The sequence below is a fragment of the Lissotriton helveticus genome, chromosome 1_1, assembly GCF_964261635.1.
Source record: "Lissotriton helveticus chromosome 1_1, aLisHel1.1, whole genome shotgun sequence".
In the NCBI taxonomy this organism is placed as follows: Eukaryota; Metazoa; Chordata; class Amphibia; order Caudata; family Salamandridae; genus Lissotriton; species Lissotriton helveticus.
This window is the reverse complement of record NC_136057.1, coordinates 1,442,972,321-1,442,987,465: the sequence shown is the minus strand read 5'-3', so window position 1 is coordinate 1,442,987,465 and position 15,145 is coordinate 1,442,972,321. Positions and strand designations below refer to the sequence as shown.

Genomic DNA, 15,145 nt, shown 5'->3' with positions numbered 1-15,145 from the left:
CCTGAAGATAATGCATCCCGCTTTAAATGCTGCTCTCTGCGCAACAGGCAGCCAGTGGAGACTGGCCATTCCAGATCTAATAGACTGCCACTTAGGAATTTTGCAAATCAACCTGGCCGCTTGGTTCTGGACCAGTTGAAGTCTCTTGAGCTGCCCCGCTGGTAGACCCAAATATAAACTATTGGAGTAATCCAGGCGGGACAGCACAAGAGCAATAATGACCTGGATCAGAGCAGGGTGAGTTAACAGGTGGGCAATCTTCTTAATCTTGCAAAGTTGGAAGAAACTTGCAGATACCACGGTCCCTACCTGGCTTTTAAGCGAGAGATCTTCGCTGAAAGTAATTCCTAAGCTCTTAACTGTTTTGGATTTAGCTGGAGGAACTCCCATTTCTGGAGGCCAAAAATGTGGTCCCCAGTATAATTCACTCTTCCCAGGCAAGATCAATTCGGTTTTGCCTGGGTTGAGTTTAAGTGATTTAGGCCCATCCATCTCTGAATATGGACCATAGCCTCCCGAAACTCGGTGGCCGCACCAGGGGAGTCCAGACAGAAGATCAGTTGCAGATCATCTGCATAGTTAAAAATTAAGGCTCTAAATTTTTTTAGTGAAAATAACAGGGGTCGTAGGTACAAATTAAATAAAAGTGGGGACAGGGACGAGCCTTGAGGGACTCCACATTCGTTTTTGATTTTAGGAGCTGTAAAAGTTCCTAATCTCACTGCCTGGGTACGCTCCGAGTCTAAGGCTGCAAGAGGTTTTCCTAGATGTAGGGATAGAAAGTATCGAGTGGAGGGTTTTCTTCATTGGGCTCTTGTGTGTAAAATATGAGATCATTAGTTATGACACCTTTAGATATGCAGAAGTATTGGTCAGATATAAGTGTTTCTGGGTGCTGTTTGAGAAGTCGATGTTTGAGAGCTTTGGTGGCTTTTTTTGTTAGATTTGGTGGGTAATTGATTTTGTGGACGTTGCTGTTGGCTGAATTTAGGATGTTGTAAGGTGAGAAGTATGACGTGGGGTCCATTCTTAAAGGGAGCCTTAGGATCCTTCGATGTCAGTTGTGGGGAAGGGTTGCTTACAATATGAAATTATTTGGTAGCTTGTCCAAAAAGTGTCAGAACAGGAATAGTTTCATCTTAGCCTTAAAAAGGTGGATATTCCATTTGCATATTGGGAGCTACTTAGTTGTGGTGGGAGATCATCTTTTCTTACAACTTTGTTGTGGGTAGAGTATTCAGAGTGGGAGCAGTCAGTACCTTTCAAAGATGGCCGACGCTTTAGCCTAGGAGGTTCCTGCTTAGGTGCTGGTAGATCCATTTCCCTTATTAGTTTCTAGCTTAAGTCCATCTTCTTTCCTGGTGAGGGATGGGCCAGTCCTCTTTTGCTTTAGTTTGCAGGGAGGGCCTCCATTTCAGATTGAGGGAGAACAGAGGGGCCCCAAAATGACCGCCATGTAGAAAGTGGAGCCTGGGCCAATGATTTCAAAAATGGGCGCTGCCCACCTCCCCCGGTCGATGTGTACAGAGAATCAGGCCAAAAGGCCCTTCCTCAGTGTCCCCATATGTGACTCTCTGATTGTCAGCTTCAAGTCCAAATCCGATCTATGTTACAATTAAAGCCGGGACCGACAGGACGGACCGACCAGACAGGCATAGCCCGCATTATGCTTCCCTCTGAGGCCCCTGTGTGTCTAGACAAGGACGTCTCACAGGTGCCGCCGGAGCTCACCCACTGGATCCTCCGTACTGTTTGAGCTGGGAGTAGCTCAGAGGGCTCCTCTGTAGCGGCTGCCATCTATTCAATGGCCGGCTCCCATTCCCAATTACTTGCGCAGGGGACTCACCAGCGGGGTCTGAAATCCCCAGCATCGAGCGTCGTCAGCCCACCAAGACGTCAGTGAGGCCGATGGGTTCCGTCCTGGGCCCTTCGTCGCGAGGTGGAGCGCACTGTGCAGATGCACTGATGCGGGGCAGGTATGCTCCGGCAGCTCACCAGAGCCGTCCGGAGCCTGGGAGGAACTTGTCAGAAACAATCAATAGGGGGGGGGGGCAATAGGATGCCAGAGGCGGCTGCCTGGGGTAGGGAGGGACAAAACCTCGACTCTCAATGCCTCTGCCAGGCAAGTATCACCACGGCGTCTTGCTTCTTGTTGTGTTTTGCTTCTCTCTGCGGGCCTGGGTGCCAGGGTAAAAAACAGGTTATTCGATGTTTCCTAGAAAGTGCAAGGTTAACCCTTTCTTACAGGTGGAGTGCACCCTTGGTGGAGTAGGTAGAACCCTCTTTGCTCTACAATAGCAGTCTGAAAACATCTAACTGTCCACCTAGCTATAAATACCTTGGAGATTGGGATGCTCACTTAGAGGTTTGCAAAGAAGACAAAGAGCTGATCCAATTTACGGAATGACATGGCCGTGTAAATGTAAAACATAAGAACTTTTTTGACATAAAATGTGTGCAGTGGCCTTTCTGCAACAGAAAATGGTTGTAGGAAAAAACTGGGAGCTCTATGCTTTGGTTAAGGTGGAAGGGTGACACCAACGTACGGCTGAACATAGGGTTGATTCTAAGACCAACCCTGTCCTAGTAGACATGGATGAAGGGCTCCTGCAGAGTGAGCTCCTGCAGTTCTCTAATGTGCCTAAGAGGTAATAGCCACAAAGAAGGCTGCGTTCCAGGATAGCAACTGCAAGAGGCATGAGTGTAGAGGTTCAAATGGTGGTCCCATGAATCTGGTGTTGGGATTCCAGGCGGGAGCAAATGCTTTCTCAGAGGTATCACTCTCTTGAGAACCTCCATGAAGGCCTTATTCACCGGAATTCTAAAGAGGCATGAATGCTCCCTATTCTGCATGTAGGTTACAACTATGGCTAAGTGTAAATGTGTAAATGGATGGTGGTGTAAAAGAGGCCTGCTTTTTGAAAATGCAAAAGGTAGGCAATAACATCATGTACAGTAGGCTTTAAAGGGTCCAGGTTCTTAGAAATACAGTGGATAACGAGCCTTTTCCATTTTACTGCATAAAAGACCATTGTTGTGGGTAATCAGGCTTAATTTGAGATGGACAAACATTCCTCTGGAAGGTTAAAGTACAACATTTCTCAGACCTTAGGTGTCAGATTGCATACTTGGGCTTTCTCGTATCCAGATGCCTCACAGTGCTGTCCACTGAGGAGGTAGCGTAGATGCACTGCTTGTATTCGAATATGAAAATAGTTGTCTTTTAGGTCTATGGCTGTCATGAAATCTCCTAGCTGCAGTAATGATATTACCTTCTGTAGTGTGACCATGTGAAAGTGTTCTGAGAAGATGTACCTGTTGAGTGACCTGAAATCGAGAATAGGCCTTAAAGTCTATCCTTTTTGGGAATGAGGAAGTATGGGGAATATACCATGTGTTGCTGGTCTTGTTTTGGGAGGAGTTCTATAGTCCTTTTTAGGTCTCGCCCTGCGATTGCAGGCCAAAGGCCTGCAGTCGCAGAGCGAGACTATTGTCATCATTCCGGCTTTCAAGGACTCAAGGGGAGCCGGAGAGGACAACAGACTGTCACGCGCACGCAGCAGCAAGCACGCAGCAGCAGCCTGCCAGGATCAGGTCACGCGCTCCGCTTCACAACACACATACAGCCCCCCCCATACACACACACATACATACATACAGAACCCCCTCCCCTCCCGCATACACACACGCCCGCATACACACACGCACGCACACACATAGCAGAGAACCCCCGGCACTTACACACACATCCCCTACCTCGTCTCGGCGTCTTCGCGCTCCCTTGCCCCGCTCCTCTGGTGTGCGCGCGCACCACTAGTTTCGATTCCCGCGTCGGCTCCTCTGTGGTGCGCGCACCACAGGTTTCTATTTAAACAGCCAATCAGGAGGCAGAACTCCTTGCAGACATGCTCCCTCTCTGGTCCGTTGTCATTTTTAACTGCGTCATGTTTACCTTTGTCTAGTCCTTCTTTTATGTCTTTGTCTCTACACCCTTCCACCAGTTAATCTTTAGAGTAGAGCTTTTCTTGTATTTACATAGTGTGCATTTCGAGGGCTGCAAGGCTTCCAGTTATGGAGACGTTTTATGTAAAGTGAAGGAACGAAAGGCTCTCAAAACAAAATGCTCGTGAGCCAAGTTTATACTGCCGAATATCTACATACGTGGCCTCGTGGCTCCGACCCCACACCCTTACATTACCTATTAGCACCTCTCCCAGGAGTCCCATCCCACATCACAGTCACCGGACAGCCGCAATTTCACAGCCCTGGCAGGATGGGGCTGCACCGTATCTGTTGCTCTGCTGAGCATCTTTGCTCCAGTGTCGGAGCTCTTCTTTATAACCTTGCCTGTGAACAAGACCCTGCACCCCATGTCTGCTTCCTCCCACCTCTCCCCAACCCATGGGAACACAAGACTCCACCCTGCACCCCAAGTCGGCTTCCTCCCATCTCTCCACACCCCATGGGAACACAAGACTCCAAACTGCACCCCATGTCCGCTTCCTCCCACCCCATGTGAACACAAGACCCCACCCTGCACCCCATGTCTGCTTCCTCCCACCCCATGTGAACACAAGACCCACACTGCACCCCATGTCTACTTCCTCCCACCTCTCCTCGCCCCATTTGAATACAAGACTCCACCCTGCACCCCATGTCGGCTTCCTCCCACCTCTCCCCACCCCATGGGAACACAAGACTACTCCTTGCACCCTATGTCTGCTTCCTCCCACCTCATGTGAACACAAAACCAGGGCATTGGCCTAGCCATTAGGGACCTTATAACTGTTTAGCCATGCAACAGTTAATGCATAACTAAATACTTATAAGGTCCCAAAAGCGAGACCTATTGGCTATGCCAATGCTTGTTTGAAGTAGAGGTTGAACCTCCTCTTGGAGGAGTGCAAGGTGTTCTGGTGACATATTTTGTGTTAGTGGTGGTATTTTGGGTGGGGTATTTGTAAGTTCTAGTCAGCACCCATCCTTTATGATGGAAAGGACCCACAGAACAGTGGCAATTTGTGCCCAGAGTTGTTGGTACAGCTGCAGCCATCCCCCTACTGGAGATCTATGTTGGGGTGGGACTTAGTCAATCAATCAGGGATTTATAAAGTGCGGCATATCACCTGTGAAGGTCTCAAGGTGCTGGACTGCTAGCTGCTTTGTGGTGATCTGTTCATTCGAACAGCCAGGTCTGGAGTTATTTCCTGAATTGCTGGAGCGAGGAGGCTGTCCTGAGGTACAGGGGAAGGTAGTTCCAGGCTATGGTCGCCAGGTGTGAAAAGGAGTGTCCTCTGCTGATGCTTTGACTGATTCGGGGAAGTCTGGGAGGAAAAGGGAGGCAGATCGTAGGTGTCTGGGTGGCTGGTGGAAGATCAGGCATTTGTTGATGTATGCCGGTTCTTTATTGTGCATGGCTTTGTATACATGGGTCAACATCTTGAACTGCCATCTCTTCGGGATCGGGAGCCATTGTTGAGGTTGGGTTTAATGTGGGTCCTTCTGGGGAGGTCGAGGAGGAGTCATGAGGATACGTTTTGTATTGTCTGTAGTCTCTTTAGGAGGCTTGCAGAGATTTCGACGTAGAGCGTGTTCTTCCCGTATCCAGCCTGCTGGTGACTGTTGCCTGCGTGATGGTCCTAATGGTGTTGACTGGGAGCCATCTGAAGATCTAGCGGCGCATTCGTAGGGTGTGGAAGCAGGCAGATGAGATTTGCGTTGACCTGCTTCTTCATAGATTACTTGCTGACCAGGATGATGCAGTGGTTGCAGGCTGGTCTGTCGGGGTCATGGATGGTACAAGCTCAGAAGGCCACCATGTGTCATTGAAAGGAGAGGTGCTGTTCCCAACGATGAGGACTTCGGTCTTGTCCCAGCTGAGCTTGAGACAGGTGCCCTTCATCCAGCTATGTTCAGCATGCAGCTGTAAAGCTGGCTCTGGTAGTGGAGGGGTCTTCTGATAGCGAGAGGATGAGCATAGTGTCACCAGCATAGGAGATGATGTTGAGTCCACACGATCTGACGGTGTTGGCCAATGGGGTCATGTAAGCATTGAAGAGGGTGGAGCTGAAGGACAATCCTTGGGGGACGCCACAGATGACCTTCTTGGATTCCAAAGTGGCGGTAGGGGTTCTTCCAGTGAGGTATTTGAGGGCATCTCCCTGGATTACAAAGTGGTGGAGTACCAAAGGTGGCTGACAGGTCGGGAAGGATAAGAGCTGATGTTTCACGTCGGTCTGGGAATGTCCTGATGTCATCGGAGGCTGTGATAAGGGCTGTCTCAGAGCTGTGATTGGCTCAAAATCCAGATTGAGAGGGGTCCAGGAGGTTGTTGTGTTCCAGGTGTTCATTGAGGTGTTCAGAACTTTCTTGTGCTCGTCACCAATTGTTTTTCTCCGGAGGTAAATGGCGTGGTGGGGACAGGGGTCCGTGGGTACTCCCGAACGCACGGACTTCCAGATGGAGATCGTAGCTTGAGTAGTGAGAGGGTACCAATGGGTAAGCAGGAGTTCGAGGTTAGTGTTTGTGGGTGTGAGCAGGCTGATTCTGTCTGCGGCGGGGGGTTCGGGTTTAAAGTTTTTATAAATGACTGAGATCTTGTCGTGGAAGAAGTCTGCCAGGGTGTCACATTGTTCTTAGGAGGGATTTGATGTAGTTCTCGGCGGCTGCAGAGTTGGAGAACTCCTTCACAATGGTGAAGAGCTCCTTGTTGCAGGTTGTGCTGGCTTTTATGTGGTCTGCTAGGGTGTTCTTCTTTGCTTCTTTCCGCAGGCGGTGGTACCGGTTGATTGAGGTCTTGAAGGTGGCGTGGTCTCCGGTTACTTTGCTGGTGCATCACTTTCTTTATAGTTACTGGTAGAGACGTTAGGTGGATTTGAGCTTTGCAGTGAACTGGTTCTTCTGGCTGGTCTTTTGGATTTGGCTGGCTTGGTGGGGGCATTAGTCTTGGCACGTTCTGTGATCCACTGGGAGGGGTTCTTGGCATCCTGATCTGGGTTGGATGTTATGTCAGGGAGGTGGGAGTTGAGAGCCTGTTCCACTGGTCTTCTGATGTCTTTTTTCAGTTTCTGCGTGTGTAGCTGGGGAATGGTGCCGTTGTTGGTTGGTACAGAGATGGTGAAGTGGATGCTGTAGTGGTCGGTCCAGGGGAGCTGTGAGAAATGGTTGTACTTGACTCTGTCGAGAGTGTCTTGCAACGTGTGTAGGGTCAGTGACAAGTTACTTGAGGCCACTGTTGCTCATGGTTTCCAGGAGGTCAGTAGTGTTGGTGTTGATGGGGTCATCGAGTTTGAAATTGAGATCCCCTAGGAAGATGTAGTGCTCGGAGTCAATGGCGATGTGGTGATGAGGCCGGGGATGTCATTGCAGAAGGTGCAGTGTGCTCCTGTTGATCTGTAGGCAAGGGTGGCTCTGATGATGTTCTTTCCGTTTGTGTGGAGTTGGAAGTTCAGATGCACAATTAGCGGGTCACTGTTTAGTGGGTGTGGTGCTTTTGGAGCTGGAACCCTGAACTCTGGCTCGATTATTTTAATAATGTGATCTGAGGAGGGAGGAGCCAAGATGGCGACCTGAACGGACGTGTTGATTCCCGGCTCCGCGAGCCTGTGCACCCAGCACCGACATCCTGCCTTTTATCCTGACTTTTGACCGCTGCGTGGCGATGCTATGACCGCGCTGCTTCTATCTGTGATCTTCCGAGGTCCCTGCGTGCTGTATTGAGAGAGATATCGTCGTGCTGCCTGGACGACCGCCGTATGCCTGGCTCTGGGACCCGTTTGCTTCCTCTCCGCCGGCGGTCACTGGCCCGGCAACGGCCTGCTGAACCCGAGGTGCGCCGGTGCGCTCATCCCTGTTGCTGTTCAAGGGGGAATCTGACGGATCCTTGACCACCCGAGTGCCCCGCTCCATAAGGACGACGCGTCGTGCAGCCGTTTGCCCGCTGTGGCTGCCTTCCCTGGGTGACACTGCGACTCTTCGCAGCCGCTCCATCTTGATGGTCGCCCCTATGCTCGCCTTCGCCTAGATGCGGAGCGGCAGTGGCATCCCCCGTGCGGCGCTCCCAGGCCGTGTGTTGTGCTTGCAACGGTGACCCGGAGTGCGCTTAATTGAAACCGCGCTCGCCCCCTTCTCCGTGTACATGTCCCGGGGCAGTAGAAATGGCGGCTGCCTTCCCTGAGATGGTGAGGGCTGTGTCGTGTGACGATTATACCACCCTGCCCGTTGGCGAGACGGATACTGCGCCTAGAGAACCATTCCCTACTGTGGAGCTGGAGTGCCGGCAATCGAGGCCAACGTACGGGGCCATCCTGGCCGACCTTGCCGGGCTCCGCCGTGATTGGCGTGCCTTCTTCGGTGAATTGGGTGAGCGGCTCGACGGTATCCCTCTCTCGACTCGGGGGAGTTCGACCACTTCTCGGGACTATACTGGCTCGCCTTTGTCTGTCTCTGTTGGGGACGCCGGGATTCGGAATGAGCGCGGGAAGGTGTTGACTTTCCCTATTTGCCGTGATGCCTGTGAACGGCCGTCCAACTGCTTCACTGGCGCTACAATGTTTACCCTTTTGTCGGGGTCTGAGACTTTGTCTACGGAGAGGTTAGTGTTTCAAACTTTGACTTTGTTAACATCGGTCCCCTTTGAACCTGCAGCTTTGCAAACATTTGATTTCTGGCGACGGATCGGATGTCTCTTCCTGAGTTCGGGGGTGATTATCCTGTGTGCCTGCAGCTCGGCGAGTGACTGGTGGTGCCCATTTTGTCTCTGCCTCCCTTCTTTTCATCGGTGGTGGCCATTTTGTCCTCCGGCTTTGTTTGAGTTGGACCTCCCCCGGTGGCCATGTCGGAAGACACGCTCGAGATCTGGCCAGGGCTGAGGGAATCTTCATCAATGCTCTTTATGGACTGGCTGACGGAGACTCTACTCGGACTGCTCTTTTGATGTGTTCCTTGTAATTATGTGCGTTTACTGTGTCAAATTGCTTGAGTCGTGCTGCTGCATTCTTATTTTGTTTATGTTCCCCCGAACTGCATAATTTTGCGCTGCTTTTATCTCTTGGCTGGCGTAGACCTGAATGGAGCTGCTTTCCTGGTACATTTGTACGCGCTATTTACAATGATCCTTTTCTATTTTAGGTTGCAATGGATGTGTCCGATTTTTGATCCCTTTTCACGGGATGGATGTTTTGGTGGGCTGGGGGTCTGGGGGTGAGTCTTGCTGTCCGTGATATTGTAATTTGTGTTGATCGGCTGGTGGGGACCCGGACTGTAACGCTATTTCGGTATACCTAGGGGCGCTATTTTTGATATCCCTTTTCACATATGGCTGTAATGACTGTCTTCTTTTTGACCTTGTGTAAGGGGCGGAAGTTTTGTGCGGGCGGTGGAGTCCGGGAACCGGTGATTGTGGCCCTCCTCCGGGGTTAGGTGTTACATGGGAGTTTTAGATTAGGTTGTTCTTTTCTTGCTCCCTATATCTTCGGTGTTATGATACTTTTCTTCTTTTCTTTTCTTATTCTCTTATTCTATATTTCGGGTTTATTGGGCGACAGACACACTGCAGGGGGGGGGGGGTAGGCCGTAGCCTCTGCATGCTTGTAGGGTGGGGGGTTGGGGGTTGGGTTTTTCGGTTTCTTCTGTTTCTATGGTGCCTTGTTTTTCTTCTTTCTTTTAGTTCTTCTTTTCTTTTCTACCTTGGGTCCGTGTCGATGTTGCTGGTGGGCGGGTGGCGGTAGTTATTTATTGAGATATTGGCTCTGATACCCTTCCTGCGCATTTTCTGGGCCGCCATGCCGCCTGAGGGGACTCGACATTGGGTTGCTGGCTATGTGTAATTCTGTGGCTATTGTTATGTCACGCCTACATGGACCCCCTTTTTTCTTAGTTTATAGTTGCTATTTCCAATTAAAACGGAACAGTTGGACTTTAATAGTTGCTACGGAACCTTTAAAATTAACCTTCAGTGCTCCTGAGGCGCGATGGCACGGGATTTACAGTGTACCTCCTGACTGCTCGATTATTGATATTGTTGTGCTATTGCGTCGCCATGTTGCATGCGCTCCTGCTCAAAATATTTGTGGCCGGCCTGAAGGTTGTAGGCCTGTAGTTGTACTTTGTATATGCACCAATAAAGGTTTTAAAAAAAAATAATAATAATTATAATGTGATCTGAAGTATGTCCCCCTGGTATACTGGGACTGGTATGAGCCTGGATGCTTTTGAGCATTGTCTGTGTATATAGATGTAGCAGGTCTTGATGCACCTCTATATTGTCCTCTCCGAAAAGAGCCCCTGTGCTGAAAAGTTTGTAATGCACCCATGGCTTTGGCAGGCTCCGTGTCTTTTTAACTTTCTCTAACATCTAATCTACCAGTGGTCCGAATAAATGTACACCATCAAAAGATAGATTAAGTAAAGGCTGTTTGAATCAGGCCTAAAAGCAGAGACTAAGCCATGCATGGTCCTAATAATGATACTTGTATTGACCTCCCTTGCACTTGTATCGGCTGAATCTAGTGCACATTGTATGGTGGTATTTGAAATGATTTCCCTTCCTCCACCAACTGATTCCCTTTTTGGCGATATTGTTCAGGAAGAAGCTGAAGTAGCTCTTGCATCTCATCCCATTGGGCTCTATTATAGCGGGAAAGTAAGCCTACTGAATGAGCTATAAAGAGGTGATTGGCTGCTTGTGCGGCAGCACGTTTTTTGACGCATCTTATTTTTTGCTCCCTTTGTCTGTTGGAGGAGCATCTCCAGTGCCCTGGTACTTAGCCATTTTTATGACAGTATGAACTGCCAAAGCATCAGGGGGGAACTTAACCATTGATGTATGTGTGATCCGAGGGACATGGCTTGCATTATTTGTCCACCCTTGGTGTTATTACCCTGGACTTGAATGGCTGCTTTAATATTTCTCCTGTGTACTTAAGCACCCCTTTCAACATAGGCAAGAACTGAACTGTCCTATGAAAGTGTTTCTACTAGTAAGTCATCCTTGTCCTGCAACGTGTGGAGATCCACTTTATGATAAAGTGCAGCCCTAGTACGTACTTCAGGCTAGGTTGTTGTATCATCTGATGGTGAGGGTTTAGAACGGTATAGGTCGGGATCAGTGTCATCCACAGGGTCTACATCATATTAATCCCATGAACCATGGACAGTCTCCCAGTGGGTCTGAAACATATGGAGCATCATATGGTGTAATATAATCTCCTTTGTCAATATCACCTGTTGATGATGGTGCGGGTAATGCATGTGATTATTCTGAAGGAAGGTGTCCAGGTGACTGGGTATGAGCTGATGATATTACAGGTGGTGGCAATATAAGAAGTATAGTAGAAGATCTAGGTTTGCAAGGAGGTGGAGGTGGTGATGCTGGAGGAAAAGGTGTAGGCCTAGTGCCCCTATCTTTAAGCTTTTTCTTTGGAACTTTAGGTCGATCTGGCCCCATGATTTATTTTCCGAAAAAACGTCTTCCTTTTAGAAAGTGTGTCTGTGGCTGGTAGAGGTGGTTTTGCCACTACCCTGCCAGTGTCTGGGTAAATGAATTGAGTATTTTGTCTTTTATAAAGTTCGTCTTTCAAGAATGGGACCCACTGGCCGCTGTTTGGCATTTTCAGCGCCGAGGGAATTTTTGGCATCAACAGGATTTTTATGCCAATAATCTTTTTGGTGGCTGATCTTGTCTCGGTGCCAATGTTGTCTTCGGATCCGAAGATATTATTTTCGGCTCCAATGCACTGTGGTGATTTCTGGCCAACGAAGCTGGATTTTCGGCACCAGCACCAAGGTAACTTTTAGAATCTTCGACTTTTTTACGCTTGTTGAATGTTTTGTAGGCAGAGGGACTTGTGTCTGCTCCTTTGCCTTCTCTCGGCTACCATAATGGCCTGAGGGCAGTGGGGTTCCATGAGCCACCTCAGAAGGTTACGTGGGGGCCTGTGCAGCATGTACTCATGTGCCCTTCTGATGTGGATGGATCAGGGTCGGAGTCAGAGCCTTCACCACTGCTGGCCAGCAGGATGGGGATGTCCATGGGCACATCCTGTTTTCTTTTTCTTTTCTTTTTCTTTTACAGAGTTTTATATAGCGCTAACATGACCTGGTATCAGAGCGCTTTACATAGCACCAGTTGCATTACATGAGGGCACATTCATTTTTGTTAGGCACGGGGAGATTAAGTGATTTGCCCAGAATCACAGGCTGTTCAGCGTCATTGCCAAGACTCGAACCCAGTTCCCCAGATTCGAGGTCAACCGCCCTAGCCATTAGGCCAACTCCTCTCCCCAATGTGCCTCGACATCCTGAAGCTCTTCCTCTGGCTCTATTGACAGCTCCCTGAAGATATCGGGCACATCCCCAGCGTGGTGCGCCTACATGGTGGAGTAGACCCAAAGACGTTCCCTCTGTTGCCAAAGGGTTTTCTTGGATTGAAAGAACTGGCATGCCTCAAAAGACACCTTGTGGAAGCGAAGTCTAACTGGGACTGAGCCTAGGCGGGCGAATTGAAAAAAGTAAGTTAAATCAGTGGGTAATAGTCGATGTCGAGTTTTCCGTCAAAGGGTGATGAACCAGGGCGCTGGAATGGCCTTGTGGTGGGAATAGAAGCTTCAGTCCCAGAGCTCTGAGCTCGATGTCTGAACATGATGGCGGAAAAAAACAATCTAACAGAGGAGCCGAAGACCATGCGCAATAGAGACTATAGGAGGAGTCATCATACCGCGTGACTCAAAGGACTTCTTCGAGGAAAAAAAACTGGTTGTAACAATCTGACTTCAAGACTAGATGGCAGGAGTATGCTACGCATATGTATCTACGGCCAACACATGCTACGAATAAATTATGCCTTGATGACAAGAAGCAGGTGATACCTTAATTGTGCTTACAGAATGGACTGTGTTTGTCAGTGGAGATGCCAGTGGTAAATGTATGTGAATGGTTATACATGTCTGCATGTACGTACCTCGCACGGAACACAATTCCCAGGACACAACCGGCAAGCAGGAACACAGTCACCGATATAGCTGCATACACAGTTTCTACAGAGGCTCCTACAGTAACAGAGAGTGACAGATGAGAGAGGAGTGAGAAGAAAACAACCCTCAGGGAGAAAGAACCAGACAAAAACCCACATGGATCTAACTTGGAGAAAGTTAAAATCCAACCAATTCCCCGACTAAAAACAGAGTCAGGAGCACAGAACCTTTTACCACAGTGAAGGACTCATCCAGACCTAGCAAAGATCCCAACACGTATAACAAATTGGGAAACATCATCAAGATATACAGTGAAATGGAAACCTTTATTTAGAAATACACAAGTCAATACCCAGCCAAATCCACACAACCAAATCGAAACACAAGTAGACACGTGAAGTAAACACATAAAAGAGAATTCTTCCCTAGAAGAAAACACAAGAGAAGACCTCTGAACTGATTATGTTGCAACATCAGGACTCAAAACCCCCCTGGAGGAAAACACAAAACAAGACCCAGCTACAATCTAATGAAACTCATAGTGAGGGGAGTGCAGAGAACCTAATCCTGGAGCTAAATTCCATCAGCAACCTGAGGGGCCAGAGCTCCCGATGGCCAAGACCACCAGGAGAGATTCTTGAAGAGAATGGAGTTAAAGAGATCGCTCAGGTACCCTGAGGTAGCAACTAAGCAAGCCAATAAGAACATCGACTGCTTTGTGCGCCGAGACAGGCACTATGGGCCTGGCTGCCCCTGTGGTGTGTACAAGAATGCACAGGGTGTCTACAGTGCTTTTTAGACTCAGCGACAGAAAACAAACATGAAAAGGTTAAACTCACAGGATCCCTTGCCACCCCACCACTACCTGAGAATGTGATGGGGCCACAGCTGCCAGGCCGTTTCCATATACTCTCTGCCCCACAAGTATAAACAGTACCTGAAGTCACAAAAGGATAGATAAAGTTCCTGCTTTTCCCAGCAGAGGTGGAGGCGGAGACGTTCAGAAGGTACTCTGTCGATGGCTCAAGCTGCGAGATGGTGATATTCTGAGCTCTAGAGACTAGAAGAGAGGAACACTTAAAAATTGAAGTGAAGATTTGTGCATGGAGGGCCATAATCACCTCCCTCAAACACTTAGGATAACAATACCCAATACAACAGCACAGGAGCTACCCTCTACATCCCCAAATGTCCCACGCCTCCTCACACCTTCACCCCATGCCACCACTGTCCCCTCCTTCAACTATAACTCAACACAGTCCCCTCTTCCGACGAACCCTATGCCATCAAGACTTTTGCATCGCCTATTTCCTGAGCAGTACTTGTAGCTTCACCAACTACATCCTCAACCCCTTCTTCCACCACCTCCTCTAACACATAATAACTCCTCCTGCACCCTACCACATTGGGCACCCTCACCTCTCCTTCACCGATGCATAACCTCCTGCAACAACAAACACTTCATGTCCTGTTACGACTCACCCTGACTTTTTCTGTGTTTGGATTTGTTGTGGTGGCCGTACTCATCCTTCATATATATTTTTGTTCTATGGCAGGCATCAATATTTCCCTTCTGCATATGCTCACAATACTCATGATAACAAGCAAAGCAAAAGTACTCTTTATGTGGGCACTCTGGAAACTTGCTCGTCTAACTGCATTGCGGCGTGGGCTTTAGAATTCTATGCGGCTGAGGTCCTCGCATTAGTGGGGAACGCAATGTAATTAATTGAGATGGTGAATGCTTTCTGGGTGTAATTATTTCCGCCAGAGGTCATTGCATGTTCTCTATGATAATGGATGTGCAGGAGAGCATTCTCAACATGGGATCAAATCCTGTCCAACAGGCCTTTGTTTCACCCTTCACAAGTTCTAATAAAGAACTGGAGAGGTAACATAACTCGAGAACGTGCTGCCAGTGGGTGCCAGCTTGCTGGAAAAATAGCTTTAGAATTTGTCACTGTCTTACGCGGCAGCCACAATTCACTAGTGAAATTAATTCTGGTCTGTGCTGTTACCAGTTGTATAAGAATGGCAGCCCCAGTCCTACCATGTGCAGCATTCCTTAGGTTATTCCTCAATAATTCAAGAATTGTTCAGTTTGTACAATGTTTTAACTGTGGAATGCATGGAGTTCTCATTGTGTTTTTATTATAAAATATTGCTATCTTGAT

The 15,145-nt window shown here is 48.7% G+C and overlaps 1 protein-coding gene across 2 annotated transcripts in view; it reads right to left on the bottom strand.

Annotated features, from left to right (window-relative positions):
• The window catches only part of IL27RA (interleukin 27 receptor subunit alpha), a 262,144-nt gene that overhangs the window by 21,237 nt on the left and 225,762 nt on the right, over window positions 1-15,145 (bottom strand). For both annotated transcript variants that reach the window (XM_078685668.1, XM_078685675.1), the window contains exons 12-13: window positions 13,909-14,031; window positions 12,959-13,046 (exon numbers count right to left, since the gene is read on the bottom strand). In XM_078685668.1, the coding sequence (XP_078541794.1) occupies window positions 12,959-13,046; window positions 13,909-14,031 (211 nt within the window). The remainder of the gene's footprint in view (window positions 1-12,958; window positions 13,047-13,908; window positions 14,032-15,145) is intronic.